The sequence below is a fragment of the Sesamum indicum genome, linkage group LG2, assembly GCF_000512975.1.
Source record: "Sesamum indicum cultivar Zhongzhi No. 13 linkage group LG2, S_indicum_v1.0, whole genome shotgun sequence".
In the NCBI taxonomy this organism is placed as follows: Eukaryota; Viridiplantae; Streptophyta; class Magnoliopsida; order Lamiales; family Pedaliaceae; genus Sesamum; species Sesamum indicum.
In genome coordinates, this window is record NC_026146.1 from 9,318,740 (window position 1) to 9,338,954 (window position 20,215).

A 20,215-nucleotide genomic window follows, 5' to 3' on the forward strand; every position below is an offset into this window, starting at 1 on the left:
AAAACAACTCAAAAACATTTTAACAAATTTTTGAAGTTTGAACATTTAGTTGATAATTCACTAAATTTAAATGTTTAAACAGTTCGTTTACTTTAGTCAATTCTTAAACATGTTGAAAAATTTTAGCTGTCCCACAAGCATCCATCGAGTAAGCCAACATCGCTGGTCTCGTAGAAGTCTTGTTGGGAGCTTGTTAGGATTGAATTTTCTATTTTAAATTATATTTTCTATTTTATTTCATTTGACATCTATCTATATATACACAACATCATATATATATTAATTAAAATGAAAAATATAACTCTGAGTCGAAATAAAAAATTCAATTCTGCCCCACACGTATGTAGGGCGAAACTACCAATTACGAGTGGAGATGACTTTCTCCAAATTGGACCGTTTCAACTTCAAACACAAAATTCCCAACTACTAATACCTCAAACTTGAACAAAACCCTCTAAACCCCACAGGGTGTAGCCATGGAATTCTCCGAATTCTTTCATTTCTTGACAATTCTGTATGAATCCATCAAACTTCTTCCCAAGAACAGGAAACTCATGGCATCAATTGCTATACTTTCCCATATCCCGCCGTCCATCCTGTTCTTGTTATTCATCTCCTCCGTCCAATCCTCGACGAACTATATCAGAACCTCCCAATTTCTGCTAATTTACGTACTTGAAATAGCTTTCTTTCTTCTTTTCATCACAATCAACCACCTGTCTACAGTCGCGACAATATTAGTATCCGCCACATCTTACAGCGGCAAGAACATATCATTCGAGCACATATTTTCGAGCATCAAAGGCACATGGAGAAGGCCGCTGCTTACTAGCTTCCAGGTCTCGCGCAGTTCATCAAACGTATACTTGTTCGTGCCATGGGCTTTTCTAGTAGCGATCGGTTCTCCCAACCCTATCACCATTTCCATTGCCATTTTTGTTGGGATTACGTTTATCGTCCTCCAGCTCTACTCATCGGTTGTTTGGGCATTGTCACAAGTGGTTTCGATAGTCGAAGAGGGTTTCCAGGGAAGAGAGGCAGTGGAGAAAGCTGCACAAGTTGTTGAAGGGCAGAGGCTCCATGGTTTCATGCTCAACTTGTTCTTCAGCCTGCTGCTTTCAGCTACTTTCGTGGTCTGCTGGATGGTGTTGGGTGATAAAGGGTCATTTTTTAAGAATCTAACAATATACGGGTTGATTGTCTTGAACCTTACATCATTTGTAAAGATGTTGCTGTTCATGGCGTACACAGTGCTCTATTTCCAGTGTAAGCAGCAGCATGGTGAAGAGATAGAGATGATTGGTTATCTACACTACACAAAACTGCCTACAAGCTGCCAGCAGGCTGGGGAATGATTTTCACTAAATTTTTGAACTGTTTATCGCCATTTTAGCGATTTTCAATTTCTTGCCTGGCCTGTGCTATTAGGTTTCTATTGTAAATCCTGTTGCATTTTTTATTTCACTGAATATATAAATATTTGAATATATATAAAAATTGGATCATCAATTTTATTTTAAAAATAAATTATGTACATATCATATATATTAAATATAATAAGATATAAAAATAGAAAACCCAATGTAAAATTTAATGCTCCTGCTCTAGCTTCCAGTAGGGATATTAATAAAGGGTTGGGCAGGCTAATTAAATTGACTGGATTGATTTGATATTTTAAAAATATTAAGAGGCATATTTATTACTTTTATTTATAGATACTAAAAGGACAGAGTCTTTATTAGTTTTATATTTTTATTTCGACTTAGTAATATTATACATATTTGTGTGTTTTATGTGAGAATATATGGATTATTATTTATTTTTACCTACGCGTATATTTGCTTGGATCAGTTGGTCGAACCAAATCAATTATACAACAAGGCATCAAACTTGCTAGGTGATTGGTTAGTTTTTCTGAATTATATACCAATTATTCAATAAATTTATTGCACTTACCATATAATTGATTAAATAACAAATTCGGGACAAGAACAAAAGTGCAGGAAACTATATTTTGAGTTGGGGTTGGCTGTTAATCCAAAAATCAAGATCAAACCATTTATAATCTAACTTGATCCTAGAATATAGATAGTGAAACGCGCATGCCATGGCTTCTTCACTTGACCAATTCTTAGTAACTGTATAATGACTAGTCTACGTTCATGTCAAAATCCCTACTATTAATATTACTATAGTGACCCTTACCTGTTCATTAATATCAATTTTTTTTTTCTATGAACAATGTTCTATATATGCAAATTTTAATATTGATAAAAATTACTAAATAATTATCAATTCCAAAATTAAGTTTCATTGTAATTTTTGTTAGGTGGATCTCGTATTCATATTTATTAGGGAAAAAAAATTGTCTAATAATTTTGATTTGAATTAATTTTATTCTTTATTTTTTGCAATATTAGATTTAATTCTTTATCTATTAATTGTGCATAGATTTGATCATTTAGCCTAATTTATGACTCTTTTGCCTTTTTAGTAATAAATGGTAATAATCCATAGGAGTGGCAGATGAGTTGAGCCGGCTCGCGGGCTCGATTTTGAGCTCGAGTCGAGCCAGCTCAAGCTCGAGCTCCTTTCGAGCTTGAGCTCGAGCTCAGTTGTGTGTGTTCACCAGCTCGCGAGCAGGCCTTTTTTTATTTTTTATATATATTTTTAATTTTTAATTTTTATATATTTAATTTTATATTTAATATTTTATCAATTATATAATCAAAATTGATCATATATTATAATTATTAATCAATATCATATATTTTATTTTGGATAATAATAAATTGTGGTACTTTTATTTATACATTTAATCTTTATCCAAAATAAGTTTAATCAACAACTTAATAAATTATAATATTTTTTGTAATTAAAATTATTATTTAATATGACATATATAAACTTTATGTTATATTTTAATATATATTTGTATTACGTTATACTTTTTTGAACTGACAAGTAATTCACTTATGATTTTTTATTTATTTTTGTGTTTTATATTTATATCAGATACATACTATGCATAATGCAATCTATTTTATTATTTATAAATTTATGTCAAAATTTAGTGATTCCTATGAGTTAATCTAAAAATAATAAAAATTATAATAATAATACTAATGATAATAATAATAATAATAATAATAATAATAATAATAATGGTGATGATAATGATGATTGAACAATTCTAATTATTATTTTATTATATATAAAATGAGATTAAAAAGTTTAATTAATAATTACAATATTTTAAAATCGGGCATCCAATTCATATGAAATTTAAATATATAAAAGACTGTATCCATTAGATCATATCAGACGGTATGATTTAAAATCACATGGTCTGATTCAACGATATGCCGTTTTGAATGATTATTCTTATGTTTCGAATACGATATCTTGACATCTGTATATCCAATAAGTCTAAAACTTTACCAAATGTATTTTTCTGTAAGTTTTATCATATCTAACGATCTGATATAAATTTTGTTCGCCCGATTAACCCATGTTATCTAACATCAATGTTATACTAAAATTTATAAATATATAAATTTTGCAGATTGTGAACATATATTAATTTCAACTATAAAATATTTTTATGTATTTCAATTGCATTATTTCAGATAACTAATACTTTCCCAATAACTTAAAATTGTTCAGAATAATTTTTTTTTTTTGTATAATTTACTAATTATATTACTACTAAACTAATCAGTAGTTTATATTTATAACAATAAATTAGAATTTCATACTATATTTTGGTATATTTATAATATAGTATACATTTTTCAATCTATTTTATTACTTATAAATTTATGTAAAAAAATTGGTGATTCTCATTATTTAATCTAATAATAATAATAATAACAATAATATAGTATGCATTATATAATTTATTTTATTACTTATAAATTTATGTAAAAAATTTGATGATTTCCATAATTTATAATAATAATAATAATAAAATAAAAAAGCAAAAAAATTAAATAAAAAAAAAACAGTTTGAGCTCGAGCTCGAGCTCAACATATAAGAGTCGAGCTCGAGTTTGAAATTACAAAAGCAAGCTCGAGCTCGACAAAAATGGTCGAGCTCGACTCATTGCCACCCCTAATAGTCCATCATAATGCTCTAAGTGTAATATAAACAAATATTTCTATAATAACTTTAGGCTCTTATACCATCTTAGGCGAGTATTATCTATGAGATGCAAAATGAGTGGATATATATGGACTAAAATTACTCTTAAAAAGCTGTGTAGGAGTAAAATTGTACGAAATTGAATCAAAGAACTAAAATTAAGCAATTTTGAAAATTATCGGACTAAAACTAAAACGGATAAAATTCAAATGACTAAAATTAATAACAGACAAACTTAAAGAACTAAACAACTAATTTTATTTGGTACGTCGCATTCAGTGACTAGTGACAGAGACATGTTCCTTTTTCAACCTAAAAGATATAATTAAATTATATTATAATTTAAAAGTACAACTGCATATATAATATATAATTAGGAAGTGACTGATATATAGGAATGTATTTGAGGAAAATAGAATAAATTTAAAAATAGAATAAAAGTAGGAGTGAAATGATTTTGGTATATCATTCCTATGTTTGGTATACCAAAGGAATGAGAAAAGGAATAGAATCAAAGCTTTTCAACTGCGTACTCATTTATTTATATGTTTAAAAAAAAAGAAACTTAAAAAAATTACAAAAAAATAAACAATATCTCATCTCATAAGAATATTATTTCGAAATGTTAAATTAGTTACAAATTTATAATATACATTGTTGCATGTTTGTATATATATATATATATATATATTTTAATTTTTGTTAATGAATACTTATTATTTACATACTTTAACATAAATATAAAAAATATAGAATATAATAATATATGGTATATATGCTATTATATAATATTTTATGCTTGTAGTAATATTTAGTAATTTCATGTAAAGATGTTAATAATTTTATATATATATTATAATAAAATATTTAAACATTAAATTTTTTATATTATATATTTATATTTTAGTAATACATATTTAATTGTTGTCTATTGATCTTCATTTTATATAATGCATTCAAAGTAATATATAATTTTGTGACTATAAATCTTGTAATCTTAATTTTATTAAAAGTTATTTTAGCAATATAATAAAATAATTTATTCTCAACCTATTAAAAATTGCTAAAACTATAGGTAAGTGGAGGAATGTCTAATCTCATACTCATGGGAATGAGCATTCCCAAGGGGATGAGTATTCATATTCCTAAATTATACCATATATGAATATGCAATGTCGGACACGAATATAAGAAAGAAAGACATTCACCTGAAACTCCATAAACTGTTCGGACATTAACGCTCTTGATAATCCTAAATAAATCCATCAAAATTGTTCCCGAAAAGGAAATTCATACCATTAATTGCCATACTCCCAGGTCTTCACATCCATCTCCTTGTTATTCATCAACTATGCCTACTCCTTCCACTCCTTGATCAGTGACATGATTACTTTTTATGGGTCCGATCTCCAAAAGTCGTTGATCGTTGGCTTTTGGGCTCAGGAGGTCGGGAACGAGTTAGGACCTGCACAGAGGAGGAGTGTCAGACATAACTCGGCGTAAGTATTCTGATGCTCAAGTTAGGTTGGGTAAGGATATAAGTTGTATGTTGGATAATATATTAAATGAAGCGACTAATGCGCGAACAGTTACCTTAACTTTGATAACGGCTTGGGATATATATACCAAAGATGGCACGTGTATTTGAACTTTTATGGACCTCACTTGTTCTTGGGCCTTGCTATTTTAACCATATCAACTCCTTCAAGAAACATTCCACGGCTGTTTCTGGTTCTTTTACTTGGTTGAATTTGAACTTTTGTAAGAATGAAGCTTGAGCTAAAATATGAATTGTACTTTGCTCAAATGGGCCCATAGAAAATGCCAAGATCCGACCCAACTAGCCAATCCAGCCCCAAGGCCCAGTGGTTCGAGTAATATGTGCACACATTGCAAGACTCGGACCAATCAAAAGGAGCCAAGTGCCCAGCTATAATTGATCATAATGCAATTACAGAACCAGTCTTGAAGGCGCAAAAATTAACGGCATAATGAAACTTAAAGTAGTTGCAACGCTGATGTGTATTTGAAATTGTTAGATCACCTTCCGTTAGATCCGTAAACAAATAGTCCAATTTAGTTTAGGTAAGTCTTGATTCTCTAGATAAGAAACCTTAAAAGTGAGAAGGTCTCGGTTAAGAGTTTTCAATGTTTAAGTTAATAAGGTTGTATAAGAGAAACATCGAAGGTCGTAATGGTAGAGTAAGTAGCAAAAATTGTATTTTGGACATAGAGGGCTGGTATTTATGGTTGTTCTGAGGGTATGATTCCACATAAATTATGAATTCAAAAATGATCAGATGGTTAGCATAAGTCGGGCCGGGCGGAAACTATCCTTATAAAAATGTGCAGATGTTGAGCTATTTTGTAGTTAAAAGAAGAAGGTGGGAATGGTGCCATTTGTTACCTTTACGATCTTCAAACGATAGGTCCCATATCAAACAATAATGTAATAAGGACATCCTAGTAGCAAACATATGTTCTTGGGCCGACTGTAGAACCAACCCAAGACTAAACCAAACTTATTTAAGAAGAAAATTAGAACTGTCTGAATTAACCAATTTCTTACGCGACCACGCCCTATATGGAGGAGGATAATTGCATTTGCCTCTCCCTAAAAATACTAATAAACAATAAACAATCTTATATCTTACTCGTATAAAAAGAAAATGCCCTCTATACTCACAGCGCTATTAATAGAATCGTCGTGTCAAATATTTTTGAAGTAAAAAATGCTCTTCAATTAATAAGATAATTAATTTATTAAATTTTTTAAATTTCACATTAACTGCTAAGTTAGTTTTCTTTTCTTTCTTTATTTACTTAAAATATAAAAATTTATTTATTATATGTACGGAGAAACAACGTACCACCACTACTAGCAAAAAAAAAAAAAAGAAAACAAGTCAGATTGCCGTTTGTAATATTTTTCACATAGTAAAAAGACCTCCTTGCAGTTTTCTACTTTACTAAAGGTACTGGTTCTTTTGTTTCTTCTTTGGTTCTTTGCTTTGTCATCCAAAATTCTTTGGCATGTCTTTTGATCCAGAATGCTTTACCAGTGCTGTTTTTACAAAATACTTTTAGGGTTCTTTTACTTTATACGGTGAAAATAAGATGAGATAGATAATTTTATAATTTCAATTATATCTTTATCACAATAATGACAAGCCAATCACATTAATACTCAAACAAATCATGAGAGACAATTTACTGTTTCTCATGTGTTTTTAATTATATATCTCAACCTCCCAACACAAATACTATGTTTGGCTTCATGTTTTCGTATTTTTCGAGACAAAATAAAACACACTCAATGTTTATTTTGTATTTTTACACTTTATATGTGTGTTTTTTAATTTTTCAACTTTCTATATTTAATATATATATACACTTATATATAATATAAAAGAGACATGATTTGACAATAAACAGTTTTTTTGATCTCCAAAAAATACAATATATACATATTTATATATAAACATATATATAGAAAAGATATGATTTGACAATGAACAGTGATTTTTATCTCCCAAATCCCAACATCAAACCTACATCATTTATTTTTAAATATTTTAAATTACCTCAAAACACAAATCTAAACATACCATCTATTTTCAACACGCACTTATTTGATAAATAAAGTAAATAAAAAATAAATCTAATTGATCGACATGGATATCAAACTCAATCCTTAAAAATAAATGAGCTTTTAGAGTTTTGGTACAAGGAACCAATGTGGGAATCTTGGGACAGCTCTATTTACAAATAATGTCAAATATAATGTACTAAAAGGTCAAAACTATTGCCTAATTTTGAAATAAACTAGGGTTTTGGAGTTTATCTTCTCAAAGTTGTTGAACCCTTTATTACACAAACACACACACATTTGATCCTTGCTTGTATGTCAAAAACACCTTTTAGAGTCCTATGATTGTTTTGATACATTTAGTACTATTATTTGGAGGATAGAAATCATAGCAAAGGCTATTATCTATTAGGGTTAAAGTCCAAAAGTCTTTATAGAAAAAAATAAGGGTAAACTATAATTATCCCTCCTGAGATTCGATATAATTACGAATACCCTTTATTGTTTGAAAAATTATAAATACTTTCTTAATATTTGATGAATTTATGTATGAAATTGTCAATTATACTCTTACTGTATTTCTTTTTTTAAAAAAAATAAAAAATTGTAAAAAATTGGATGATGTGGATGAGAAAATTTGAAAAATATATAGACAAATTATCCACTTAGTAAATTAGAAATTTTTAAAAAAAATAAAAATTTATAAAAAAATTAGACGAGGTGGATGAAAAAATTTGAAAAATATATAGACAAATTATCCACTTAGTAAATTAGAAATTTTTAAAAAATTAAATAATATTATAATTTTTAGTCCAAAAGGACATTTTGATCAATTCACCATACAAAAAATGAATGAAAATCTAACGGAGATGAACAGATTATGCTAATTGTTAGGCGACCATTAAAATCAGGAGGGTATTCGTAATTTTTCAAATAATAAAGAGGTATTTATAATTATTTCAAATATCAGGAAATGTCGTTGTAATTTATCCAAAAATCATAGAAAAAAGAAAAATAAAAGTCTTGTGTGTGTGTCAATTTAATTGCAAAATACTATTCTCTTTGTAATATAATATGGTTATTATGATATATATATATATATAATTAATTTTTAATATCTTATATTTTCTACCCTTGTCTGTCCAATAAAAGATGAGGTCAAAATAATTTCTCTTCACACTAGAAAAATATTACTTTTTGAATGGATTATTATTGTGATTAAAAACAAAAAAATGTGATAAATATTGATCAATTACGACTGCGCAACAACAAACGAAGTCGAAATACGAGCTACAGCTAAAAGCCATAGCAATGGTTTTGGCTATACTTAAAACTACTGTAAATAACAATTAATCATGAGCAAAACTTAATTTTTATGTTTAATTTTATTTAATTTGATGAATAGTATTAAATTATCATAAATTTTAAATCATAGTTATTTATAATGTAGAGATAGTGTCGTTTGGAGAGGAAGACAAATTTGGAGATAAGAAAGACAATTTTCTCCATGCTTTGCATAATATGAAATCCTTGTGGAATTTAATGTCCCAATCATAACCAAAGTAATATAATTATAATGCAAAAAAGTAGGGTAAATTGCAGCTACTTTTCTTAAAATTTGGCTTAATTATAAATACTTCTCATTGTTTGAAAAATTATAAATACCTCATCAAATGAAAAATAATTATGTAGCCCATAAACAGTGAAATGAACATTACTATTTTACCCTTATTAATTTTTTACAAAATAAAAAAGTATTTGAAAAAATGTAAAAAAAAAAAAGATGGGTAAAATAAATATTTCATAGGGAATATTAGTTAATAAAAATATTTGAGAAAATGTAATTTTATAATGCAAAAGAGCATTTTGGTCAGATCAACACATGGATGAGAATGTAACGAAATGGACTCGTATTTGGGCGAATGTTCAAATTAGGTGGATATTTATAATTTTGCAAACAACAATGAGGTATTTGTAATTATGTCAAATTTAGGGCAAGTAAGTGTAATTTACCCAAAAATAAATACAAACATTGATTAATTTAGATGTTAAAATGGCATAATTATTGAAAGAGAGTTGGAAGGGAAAAGGTAATAAAGATAAGACACAAGTGATGTTATCACAGCTGCAAGTGCCATATTCTTCTTACCTTGACAACAAAGTGGGATACAACTCTATCACATAACCCCTTTTTTCTTCCAATTTCAACTTAGAGATAGCCCTCAATTATTAAAGTTTCTTGTCCTTCTCCAATTTCCAAATGTTTCACTTTATCAAACCATCAAAATTTTTTAAAGCAATTCTTGGTATGGGATTACACCTAACACCAATTATATATATACATATTTATTTCTTTTTTTGGAAAATAATATATACTTCTATCTTCCATAAAGTTTCCTAATTTAATGTTTTAAAATTGGGCTTGGAAATAAAAATTCAAAAAATAATAATAATTTCATATTCTTTTTCTCCATTATTGTGATTAAAATAGGTACCAAGATTTGTCACATAATTGAAAAGAATTTTTCTAAAAAAATAAAATATCAAAATGATCTTAAAATGGCGTTGATCTTGTAATTACGATATAATTATTAGTGAAAATTGTATATAAAGTTGTCACTATAAACAATTGATTATGCATTTATAATGATAATTGCCGTCACTAAATCGATACTATACATATATTATATATATTAATTATTCTTAATAACAACTTTATACACAATTTCTATTTGTCTCTGTTTCTTAGTAGTAACAACTTCTAGAGAATATTTGTCACTATTAAAATTATAAATGTGATGATTAAACGTAAAACTGTATTTAAGTGTGTTTTTATTCCAACCAACCGCACGTTGTTTATAGCTAAAACTACTGTCATATCTATCATGTCTGATTTAATATTAGGGTGGCTGACCTCTCTCCACTAAAATATACACACTTGGCGGTTCTTCTTCTTCTCTATAAATTCTCAGCACAAAACAGTCAGTATTGATGTGCTTTTTTTAATAATTCTTGTGGCCGTTGTTTTTATAAGTGATGTTAAAAATATTAATTATAATTAAAAATTATGATAAATTAAAGATTATGGATAAATCATAGTAGATGCCGATTATTCATGGGCAGAACTTAAGTTATTGTATCGATTATGTTTGAATGTGACAAATAGTATTATTTTTTATGCTTATTTTTAGATTATAGTAATTTATAATACAAGGAAGAAATCTTTTTTCTTAGGGTTTAATGTAATTTACCTCCCTGTGATATTGTAAATGAATAAACTACTCTCATATGAAAAAATAATAACAACTTACCCCACCTCCCCCTGTATTTTTTATAATGAAATAATTTACCTTCCTGTCTAATTAGGTAAATTGCTTTATTTTTTTAAAAAAAATATAGGAGGGTAAATTATTGTATTTTTAAAATTACAAGAATATAAATTGTTACTATTTTTTATAAAAAATAATTTATTTATTGTAATATCACATGAGGGTTACTTGTATTTTTTTTTTATTTTCTTTATCATGGATATAGAATGTAATATTAATTAATAATAAATTAGTCGAATTGATGCATGAGTTAATAGTATTGGACAATATATATATGTATGTATGTATGTGTGCATGTATGTATGTATATATGTATGTATGGGTGGCATCAATGAAAAATGAACAAGTTTTGATGGTGGTCCATGAAATTGACTCAAATCTGGTAAACGTGGCAAGGATAATTTCCAACCAATTTCCCACAGTGGCGAAAGCGTGGTTTTCCTGAATTCCTATCTACTAAAAGATATGATGGTGGGTGCACGATCATAAGTCGCCTTTTCCATTAAATTACGAGATAAATGACAAAGGCCAACCACGTCTACACTTTGGACCAGTAACACGATTTCAGGTCATTGTCCTTATAAAGTTTCTGAGAATATCCGGTGCTTATTAACATTAGTAGTCCCAAAGAAAGAAAAAAAGAGGTCTCATCAATTTCGATAAATTTTAACTCGAATCGGATCTGATCATATCTAAATAAATTATAAAATAAGTATATTATATTTAATTGTTGTGAAATTAAAAGAGAATGATTAATTACATAACAAATGTAATTACATTTATGATAAGATTGATCTGATGAATGAAAAATATTTCTGAATTTTAATTAAAATTGATTTCTTTTTTTTTTATGTGTGTTTGCAATTATGTCCTCAAGTTGAAAACAAGTGATGCCATATGTTACTTTAATTAATCAACATAATATTATTAGAAAACCGATGGTGGTTTCAAGAAATAAAATAATAATGGATAAATTATAATATGCTATCCTGATATTTGTTGGAATTACAAATACCCCCTCTTTATTTGAAAAATTACAAACACCTCCTTAAAATTATAAATACCCTAACAAATACTTTCTTGTAACAGCCCATTTTTAAGGGTATTTGTTAGAATATTTGTAAAATTTTTAAATAATTTGTATAATTTTTTAAATAATCAAAAATATTTATACTTAAAGCGAACCCTAAGCAAGCCCCTTGTATGTGTTAGGGTGGTGCTTTTGGAAGATTGCTGGCAATTGCTGTGTGCTTTACATTGTCAAAGATTGGAACAGCAGATGCCTTTGTTTTTCCAGCACTTTTAAGGCTTGCAAACTACGTCCAGAGCTGGCAAATCAGCCTTGCCCGAGTGATTTTTCACAATCAAAAAATTATAATTAGAAGTTTTACCAATATGAGTGTATATATATATATATAATCTATTTTTACAGTAGTTTTTTGCTATTTTATTTTTCTTTTTTTTTGTAACATATATATTCGTTAACTTGGAAGAATTGATATATTGAATTGGTTTTTAAATTTTTGAATGGATTGAATGATACAGTGAATCGAATATTATAAAAAATAATAATAAAATAAGAGAATCAAATTTAATGTTTCGAACTATTAGATATACATCCATATTTTTTAGAGTTTTGTAGTCTTCCAAAGTTCTGGTTGGGAGGACTCCTCTTGCATGAGACCTCTTCTGATACAGTGTTTACAGTCTCCCATATTTATGTGGGATCAAGACTCGTCTTGTACACACTTAAAGATAGGTGCTCTTATGGATACAACAAACATAATTCATACTACGTGTGTTCTCACAAAAAACCTCTTCCAAAATATTCTCGTTATTCTCTCTTGGAGTATCACCAAAGTCTCCAAGGGTTTAAAAAGTCGTGTGAATTTGGGTGGATAGCTCTGGTAGCAATCGACGAGGGCGAAAAGAGAGTACCGATCCAGAAAGGTAACAAAGGACGTGCTTGTAGATCAAAGTTATAGGTGCAAAATGCTCTATGTTTGTTATTGAAAAAGCATTTCGTTGGAGATATGATACTTTCGCTAATTCATAAAACAAATTCACATGATTCGACCAAATAAACAATAATTTCAAAGCACAAGACATCGATCTCATTGAATGTTGTATCAATATAAAATGGAAAAAAGTACAGTTTTGGGACTTTGATTGTTTGCAATAACGCATCAATTATTACCTTTATTTACTAAAAAGAAATAATTGTATGTAACAAAAGAAATGAATTATTTTTCCCCAACAAAAAGGAGAATCTTGGACATGACCCCTTGTAAAGAGGAGGAATTTATAATTAATATATTCATACGTTTTCCTCACGTGCAAACTCTACACATACACATGAAATATTTTCTTTTCATGAATGAGTGGCGGTAAAACTTGAATATATGATTTTTTATTTGGCCTAATTCTGATACCATATTGAATAATGACTCAATCTGAAAACTTAATTATAAATAGGGTAAGTTACAGCCATTTCCCTTAAGATTTAACATAATTATAAATGTATTCTCGTTGTTTGAAAATTTACAAATACTCCTTTAATTTTAACATCCTACTTACAACAAGCCAATTCCATTAGGTTTTCATTCTATTTTTATAATAAGTTGTCCTTTTGAATTATAAATTATAATTTTAAAATATTTTTTAGAATTCTATAAAATATATTACGAACTAATGATTCTAAATGGATTATTTATTTTACCCACCCTCAATTTTTTTTATATTTTTATAAAAAATAAAAATAAGAATAAAGAAATAATTGTTATAGTCTAAAAATTATATAAATATTTTTTGTTTAAAAAAATAGTATTAATTTTTTAAATAATAAAAAAATATTGATAATTTTTTATACGAATACTTTTGTATTATTATTACTCTGCAAAAAGAGTATGTGGAATTAATGGTTGATACTTCAATAGACTGGCTTCATTATCGTTCTCACCCAAGAAAAATAATAATAATTGTAATTACTTAATTGGATAAGGTGGGGCCGACTGTCAACTGGGTCCCACTTGAGGGGAGTCTCCTCTTTCGGATAACTATCTGATCCATCCAACAGAACCTCACACAACTCTTTTCTAGGACGGCGAAACTCACGTTGTTCCAACAACGTGTGCGAATCTGATTGGCTGTAGTCACGAGGATTTCTGTTGTCAGTGCCAGTGTGCCACTGCCACCTGCCAATGCCATCTAAGGGACACAAGTCAATGTAAAAGCGTGCGCCCGTGAAATGTCGGAACGATGCGCGCAACGCCACCCTCTTCCCTTTGTTTTAATAACCAGCCGCCCAGTTTTCATACGCCCTCTATTGGATGAGGAGCGTTGGGTTCAATAAAATCAAATTATATTAAATTAAAATTCGATGTGTTAAATAATATAGTGAATTAATTTATCGAATTCTACTCGTACTAAAAAAAAGATTATTATTGACTGCAATATTAGTGGTTATGATTATAAATTATGATAAATGATTATTAGTAACTATGATTAAATAAAATCGATACAAGAAATTAGTTTTTCCATCATGAAAAAATTATTTTACACGGGCAAAGCCATAGCAAATATTTTAGCCACCATCTTAAATACAATGGCCAACAATTATTGCGTGGCTGTGATAAATAACTATTATACTATGATTATTTATTATTAACTATGGTAATTAATCATAGTTAAATGTTATAAATCTTCTAGTGTCGTTTATTCCTACTTATTGGTCACATCGTACATTATATTATTTAGCATCATTTCTATACACGAAATCATATGCTCGTCTCAAATCTCTTATGATGTTGGGTTAAATTGCATATTTGGTCCCAACAAGAAAGATCGATGTCTTCTTTAGTCCCGTGAATTATGAAAATCTTTTTTTGGTCCCAAAATTTTAAAAATAGTTGCACAGTTATTAACATTAGCAATTTTCAATCAATTTTTTTAACAAAAAATTGCAAATTGCCGTTTTTTGTTAAAAATGGATGATAAGTTGCTAATGGAACCAACTGTGCAATTTATTTTAATGTTTTGGGACTCCCCCCCAAAAAAAAATTCTCCTAAATCACGAGACAAAAAAAGAAAAAAAAAAAAAAAGAACGAACCCCTTTTGCGGGGATTACCAAATATGCAATTTAGTTGTTGATGTTGTCATAAATCCCACAATGATTGTGGATAAAGGGTTTATGCAATTTATAAACTCTTAGAGAGATACATTCTCAATGACAATTTTGTGAAATTACGATCAAAACAAACCAATTATCTCAAACCATGGGACGTTGATCTCATCGTAAGTTGCATCATTTGGCTGCAAATTGAGAAGTTTACACAAGTTATAAATCCTAAGGTAAATTAATGTTATATCTTCTATTTTATTTAATATATACACGTTGTATATTTAAAGTTCTTATTAGAATAAAATAAATAACAAACTTTTTATATATATGACAAATATATTTATATAAATAAAATATAAAAATAACAAAAAAAAAAAAAAAACAATTCACACTTACCGACATGACAAACATGCATGTTAGCATCTCTAACTTAGTGCCATGCCATCATTATTGGATAGGACAGCAAAAGTAGTTGGGTAAGATTTCTTACCTACTCAGATATTAAAAGTCAATTGTATGCTTCTCCAATTCATGCACTAGTGTTCATTTATATGACAAAAGGTTGCCTGATTACCTCGTGAAATTACAACCACTTTTTTTTAAATTTAAAATAATTATAAATATTTATTTATTATTTAAAAAATTATTAATATCTTTTTATTTTTAACGATCGTTCAAATACTCGCTTAATTCATTAATTTTGTTAGGTCCTCGTGGATTATGAAATATAATTTTATTTATTTTTAAAAAGATTATTTTTTTTATTGGCTAAGTGGGTATGTATTTTCAAATTTTTCCCCATTCACCTTGTTTGGGATTTCTAAATTTTTTTTAATTTTTTAGGAAAAAAAAAATACAATATGATAAAGTTGATAATTCCAGAGCTCTCGTCTAAAGATTAAATGATTTCATCAAAGATCATGGTATTTTGATAAATTTTTAAATAATAAGAGGTACTCGTACTTATACCAAATCTCGACGGAGCTCGTTGTAATTTACCTTTACATCGATTATTCTACTTGCCGTTCACGCTAGTCATTTTATGTATATACATATATACTAGTAAAATTAATTTGGTTCATTATGAGTTTGCATATTTTTTTAAATGTACAGAATAAAATATTAACTTAATTATTTGTTTATAATTAGAACTAAAAATTTTATTTATATTTTGGATTTATCGTAACCATGATAAAATGCAAAAGTAATTAATAATTTAAGAAGATATCATTAAAAAAAACAAAACTATGTAGAAATTTACAAAGTGAAATATGATAATAAATACTATATTTAGAGTATCAATAGCATAAAAAACTACCCTAATATATATTTATACTAATATAAAAAGAATAGCCCCTTCACTCTGACAAATGGCGGTCAATAACACTGCCGACCAATATTTGATGAAGTCAAAAATGTCTTTTAAAATAATTAACTTATTCAATTTTTTAAAATTTACATTAATTAATAAATTATTGTCTTTTTCTTTCTTTCTTTTTATTATTAATTGTAATGTGCTGATTTTATATATTTTATTCTTATTTATAATATATTTTAAAATATGAAAAATTATTTATTATATAGATGCGCCACAATAGACCAAATTATCCTTTTGAAATAGTATTTACCATTAATATTTTCTTCTTTTTTCTCACACAGCCCATTGTTTAAAGGTTTTATCTCTTTCTATTCAATTTTTAAGAAGAATCACATTTTTTCATATCATTTTTTGCTGACCATATTTCCATGAATGTATAATTATAATATACTTAATTCACAAATACAATTTAAATAAGTATCTCTAAAATATATTTTGAAAATTATGCACACACATAGTTAAAAATAAAGAAATAACTTTTTATTATAATTAATTATATGATTAAACGTGAAAAATTATATATAGTGAATGGTAATGTATACGGCTGTGCAATGATTATTAATTGTTATTTTAAGTGATGCCAAAACTGATATGCAATAACCAACAAATGCATTTTTTTTTAAATCTTTCTTTTAAATACCCGCAAATTCTATTGTGGAAACATATTTAGAACTACACTACTTTTTTCCGACAAGTTCTTTGAAAATTGGAGACGAGTTTTTCAATTATTCTCTTAAATTTTACTGCCTCCGCTCTATAAAAAATATTATACTTGTATTAACTAAAAACTACGATACATATGTTGGTCATATTTAAGTTTTTGTATCGATTTTAGGGACAATGACATTTTTACACCTCTTGATTTATGGTTTATTTACACAAAGCATCCTTATCTTTTGCATAATTATAAAAATCACTCCTGACAGAAAAAACGCAGGGATATATGTATAATCTTTCAAAAAAGAAGGGTAGATTATATAAATAATATTGACGTTTCTGGTGGGTGTAGTGTAATTTTTCAAAAAAATAGATGATTTGTGTAAGTAAATCATACGTTAGGCTGGGGGTCCAAATATAATTATCCCTTAATTTTATTTAGCTATGATAAAACACATTCATTTACCATAGTTTTTGACCTGTAGTTATTTATAACGTAGTGAATAAATCCGTAGGGTCACAGTGGATAACAATATTATTTTTAAAAATAAAATAAAAATAAAATATAAAAGTTGAGAGTGTTGGTTCCTACGGGGAAGCAGCTTCCCCCGGAGAGAGCATTGATGAATCACGGAAGCAGATTTCTAGATATTATCGAACTCTATCTGTACAATTAATGAAAAATCAACACGAGTTTGACGGGATGGTGGTTGCCTACCCGCCCCAAAACCCTAAACGTGGCACCCATTCTCCCATACCATCGAAAGGCGCTCTTCTCTTCTATCATTCTCGCCTCAAAAGTCGCTGTTCTAGTGGTTACGAGATATGACCAATCGGACATCACCTTCCAACCAATAACATGAGTCCATGTCATTGTTCTTGTAAAGTTTGCAAGATGGGACTGTCAATTTTTTGTTCCAAAAAAAAACCCTAATACTAAAAAAAAATGAAAAAAATTGCAAACAACCCCCTTATAGTATTACAAATGAGTAAATTATCCTTTTATATAAAAAATAAATAGCAATTTATCTCCCTATATTTTTTAAAATATAATAATTTACCCCTATATGATTTTTAAAATGAAGCAATTTTTAAAATGAATCATAAGGAGGTAAATTGCTTCATTTTAAAAAATACAGGGCGATAATTGCTATATTTTTTTATAGGAGGATAACGTGCTCATTGTCAATATCACAAGGGAGTAAATTGCTATTCACCTTAAAAATACCTAAAAGATCTGCTAAATTTCATCTAACGAGTTTGGATCATATCGAACTTGTATATATATATATATATCAGGTATGTAAATTATATCAACATTTGTTAGATGTAATTATACAAATACTTTCTTATTTTTAAAAAATTACAATTACACGTGTAACTTCAAAAAGGTATATACTTTGGCAAGTGTTAGGCTGGAGTTTTGGAAGTTTGCTGGAATTGCGTGCGCTAAGTGATGTACACAACTTTCAAGAGGTGGGGTTCAATGTTGGTGCGTGTAGAGAAAGGCATAAGGGCATGTAGGCATCCAATGGCCATTCAAATGAAGGATTAATTAAGATACTAAGTACGATGAAAGCATATGGCAAATAAGTGAAATATCTTCCCCAATATAATATACGAAAGGGAAAATAAATTAATAATTATTTCTTCAAAATATACTTTTATATATGTTTAAAAATCAACCAATATATAAATGGGGGTAAATTACGGCTACCTCTTATAAAATTTGATATAATTACAAATATCTCATTATTTTTTGAGAAATTTTAAATACTTTTCTAATTTTAACATTCGTCTAATACTAAGCTAATTTAGTTAGCTTTGAGGTTTTTACCCAATCTTTTTTAGGAACTGATAAAATTACCCTATAGGATAATGACTTGTAATTTTATATATTTTCTAGAATTTTTGAAACTATTTTTATAGACTAATGTTCCTATAGATTATTTATTTTATCTACCCTCAATTTCTTTTATATTTTTTCAAATATATCTTTTTATTTTTGAAAAAATTTAAAAAAATAAAATAGTAATGTCTACCTCACCTTCTAGGGCCCACATAATTATTTTTCATTTGAGGTGGATATTTGTATAATAATGAGGATATGTTCATAATTGTGGCAAATTTCAGGAGAGGTAGATGTAATTTACTCTATATTTAATTCAGAAACTCAGTTTGAGACTGAAATTAGTTTATTTTTTTTGGAGTAAATTGTTCTCGACTTTGTATATTAAGAAATATTTTGAAACTATTCTTCAAATTGATCTCTATTATATAGTTTTGAAATTTTAATTGTATAATTTATTTTAATTTTTGAAATTGTTCAAAGTTCATAAATTAAGTTTATTAACTTTTCACTTGAAAAAATATGACTTTTCATTATGGTTAATTGTCATGGTTAAAAATAAAAAAAAATATTACAATTACTAATTAACAACAGCCGTGCAACAATTATTAATCGTTGTTTCCGCAAGCGATGCTAAAATATTAGCTATAGTTAAAATTATGGTAAATATTTTTGATCATAAATAAAATCATAACAAATGTTGATTAATTATGACAAAAACTTCGCATCAATTTTATTTTACTGTAGTAAATAATATTAACTTGTCATAAATTTTAACCTGTAGTTATTTATAGTTTAGAAAATAATCGTTTGGACTGTTAACAAATGATTACAAATAAAAACACTAATTTTGAAATCGAAAAACAATAAATAAGTTTTTTAAATGTAAGAAGTTTAAGGATAATTTCATTCAGGAAAAAGAAAATGAAAGTCAATGATTTGGGTTCTTTGAAACGAAAAGTTGCGGAATATATACTGTAATCTGAAAAGTATTTATTTATTTTTTATATGATATTCGATACATTAAAAAATACTGATAAAATAAATTGGTAATTTCAAATCAAATTTCACACCAAATACATTCAAGAAAATAAAATAAAATAAACTATTATTATAAAATATGAACTTATACTATAATTCGATACCAA

The 20,215-nt window shown here is 27.6% G+C and overlaps 1 protein-coding gene across 1 annotated transcript; it reads left to right on the forward strand.

Moving 5' to 3' along the window:
- On the forward strand, positions 436-1,494 carry LOC105155880. Its single transcript, XM_011071864.2, has one exon. The coding sequence runs from the start codon at positions 477-479 to the stop codon at positions 1,353-1,355; it is 879 nt and encodes a 292-aa protein (XP_011070166.1). The 5' UTR covers positions 436-476; the 3' UTR covers positions 1,356-1,494.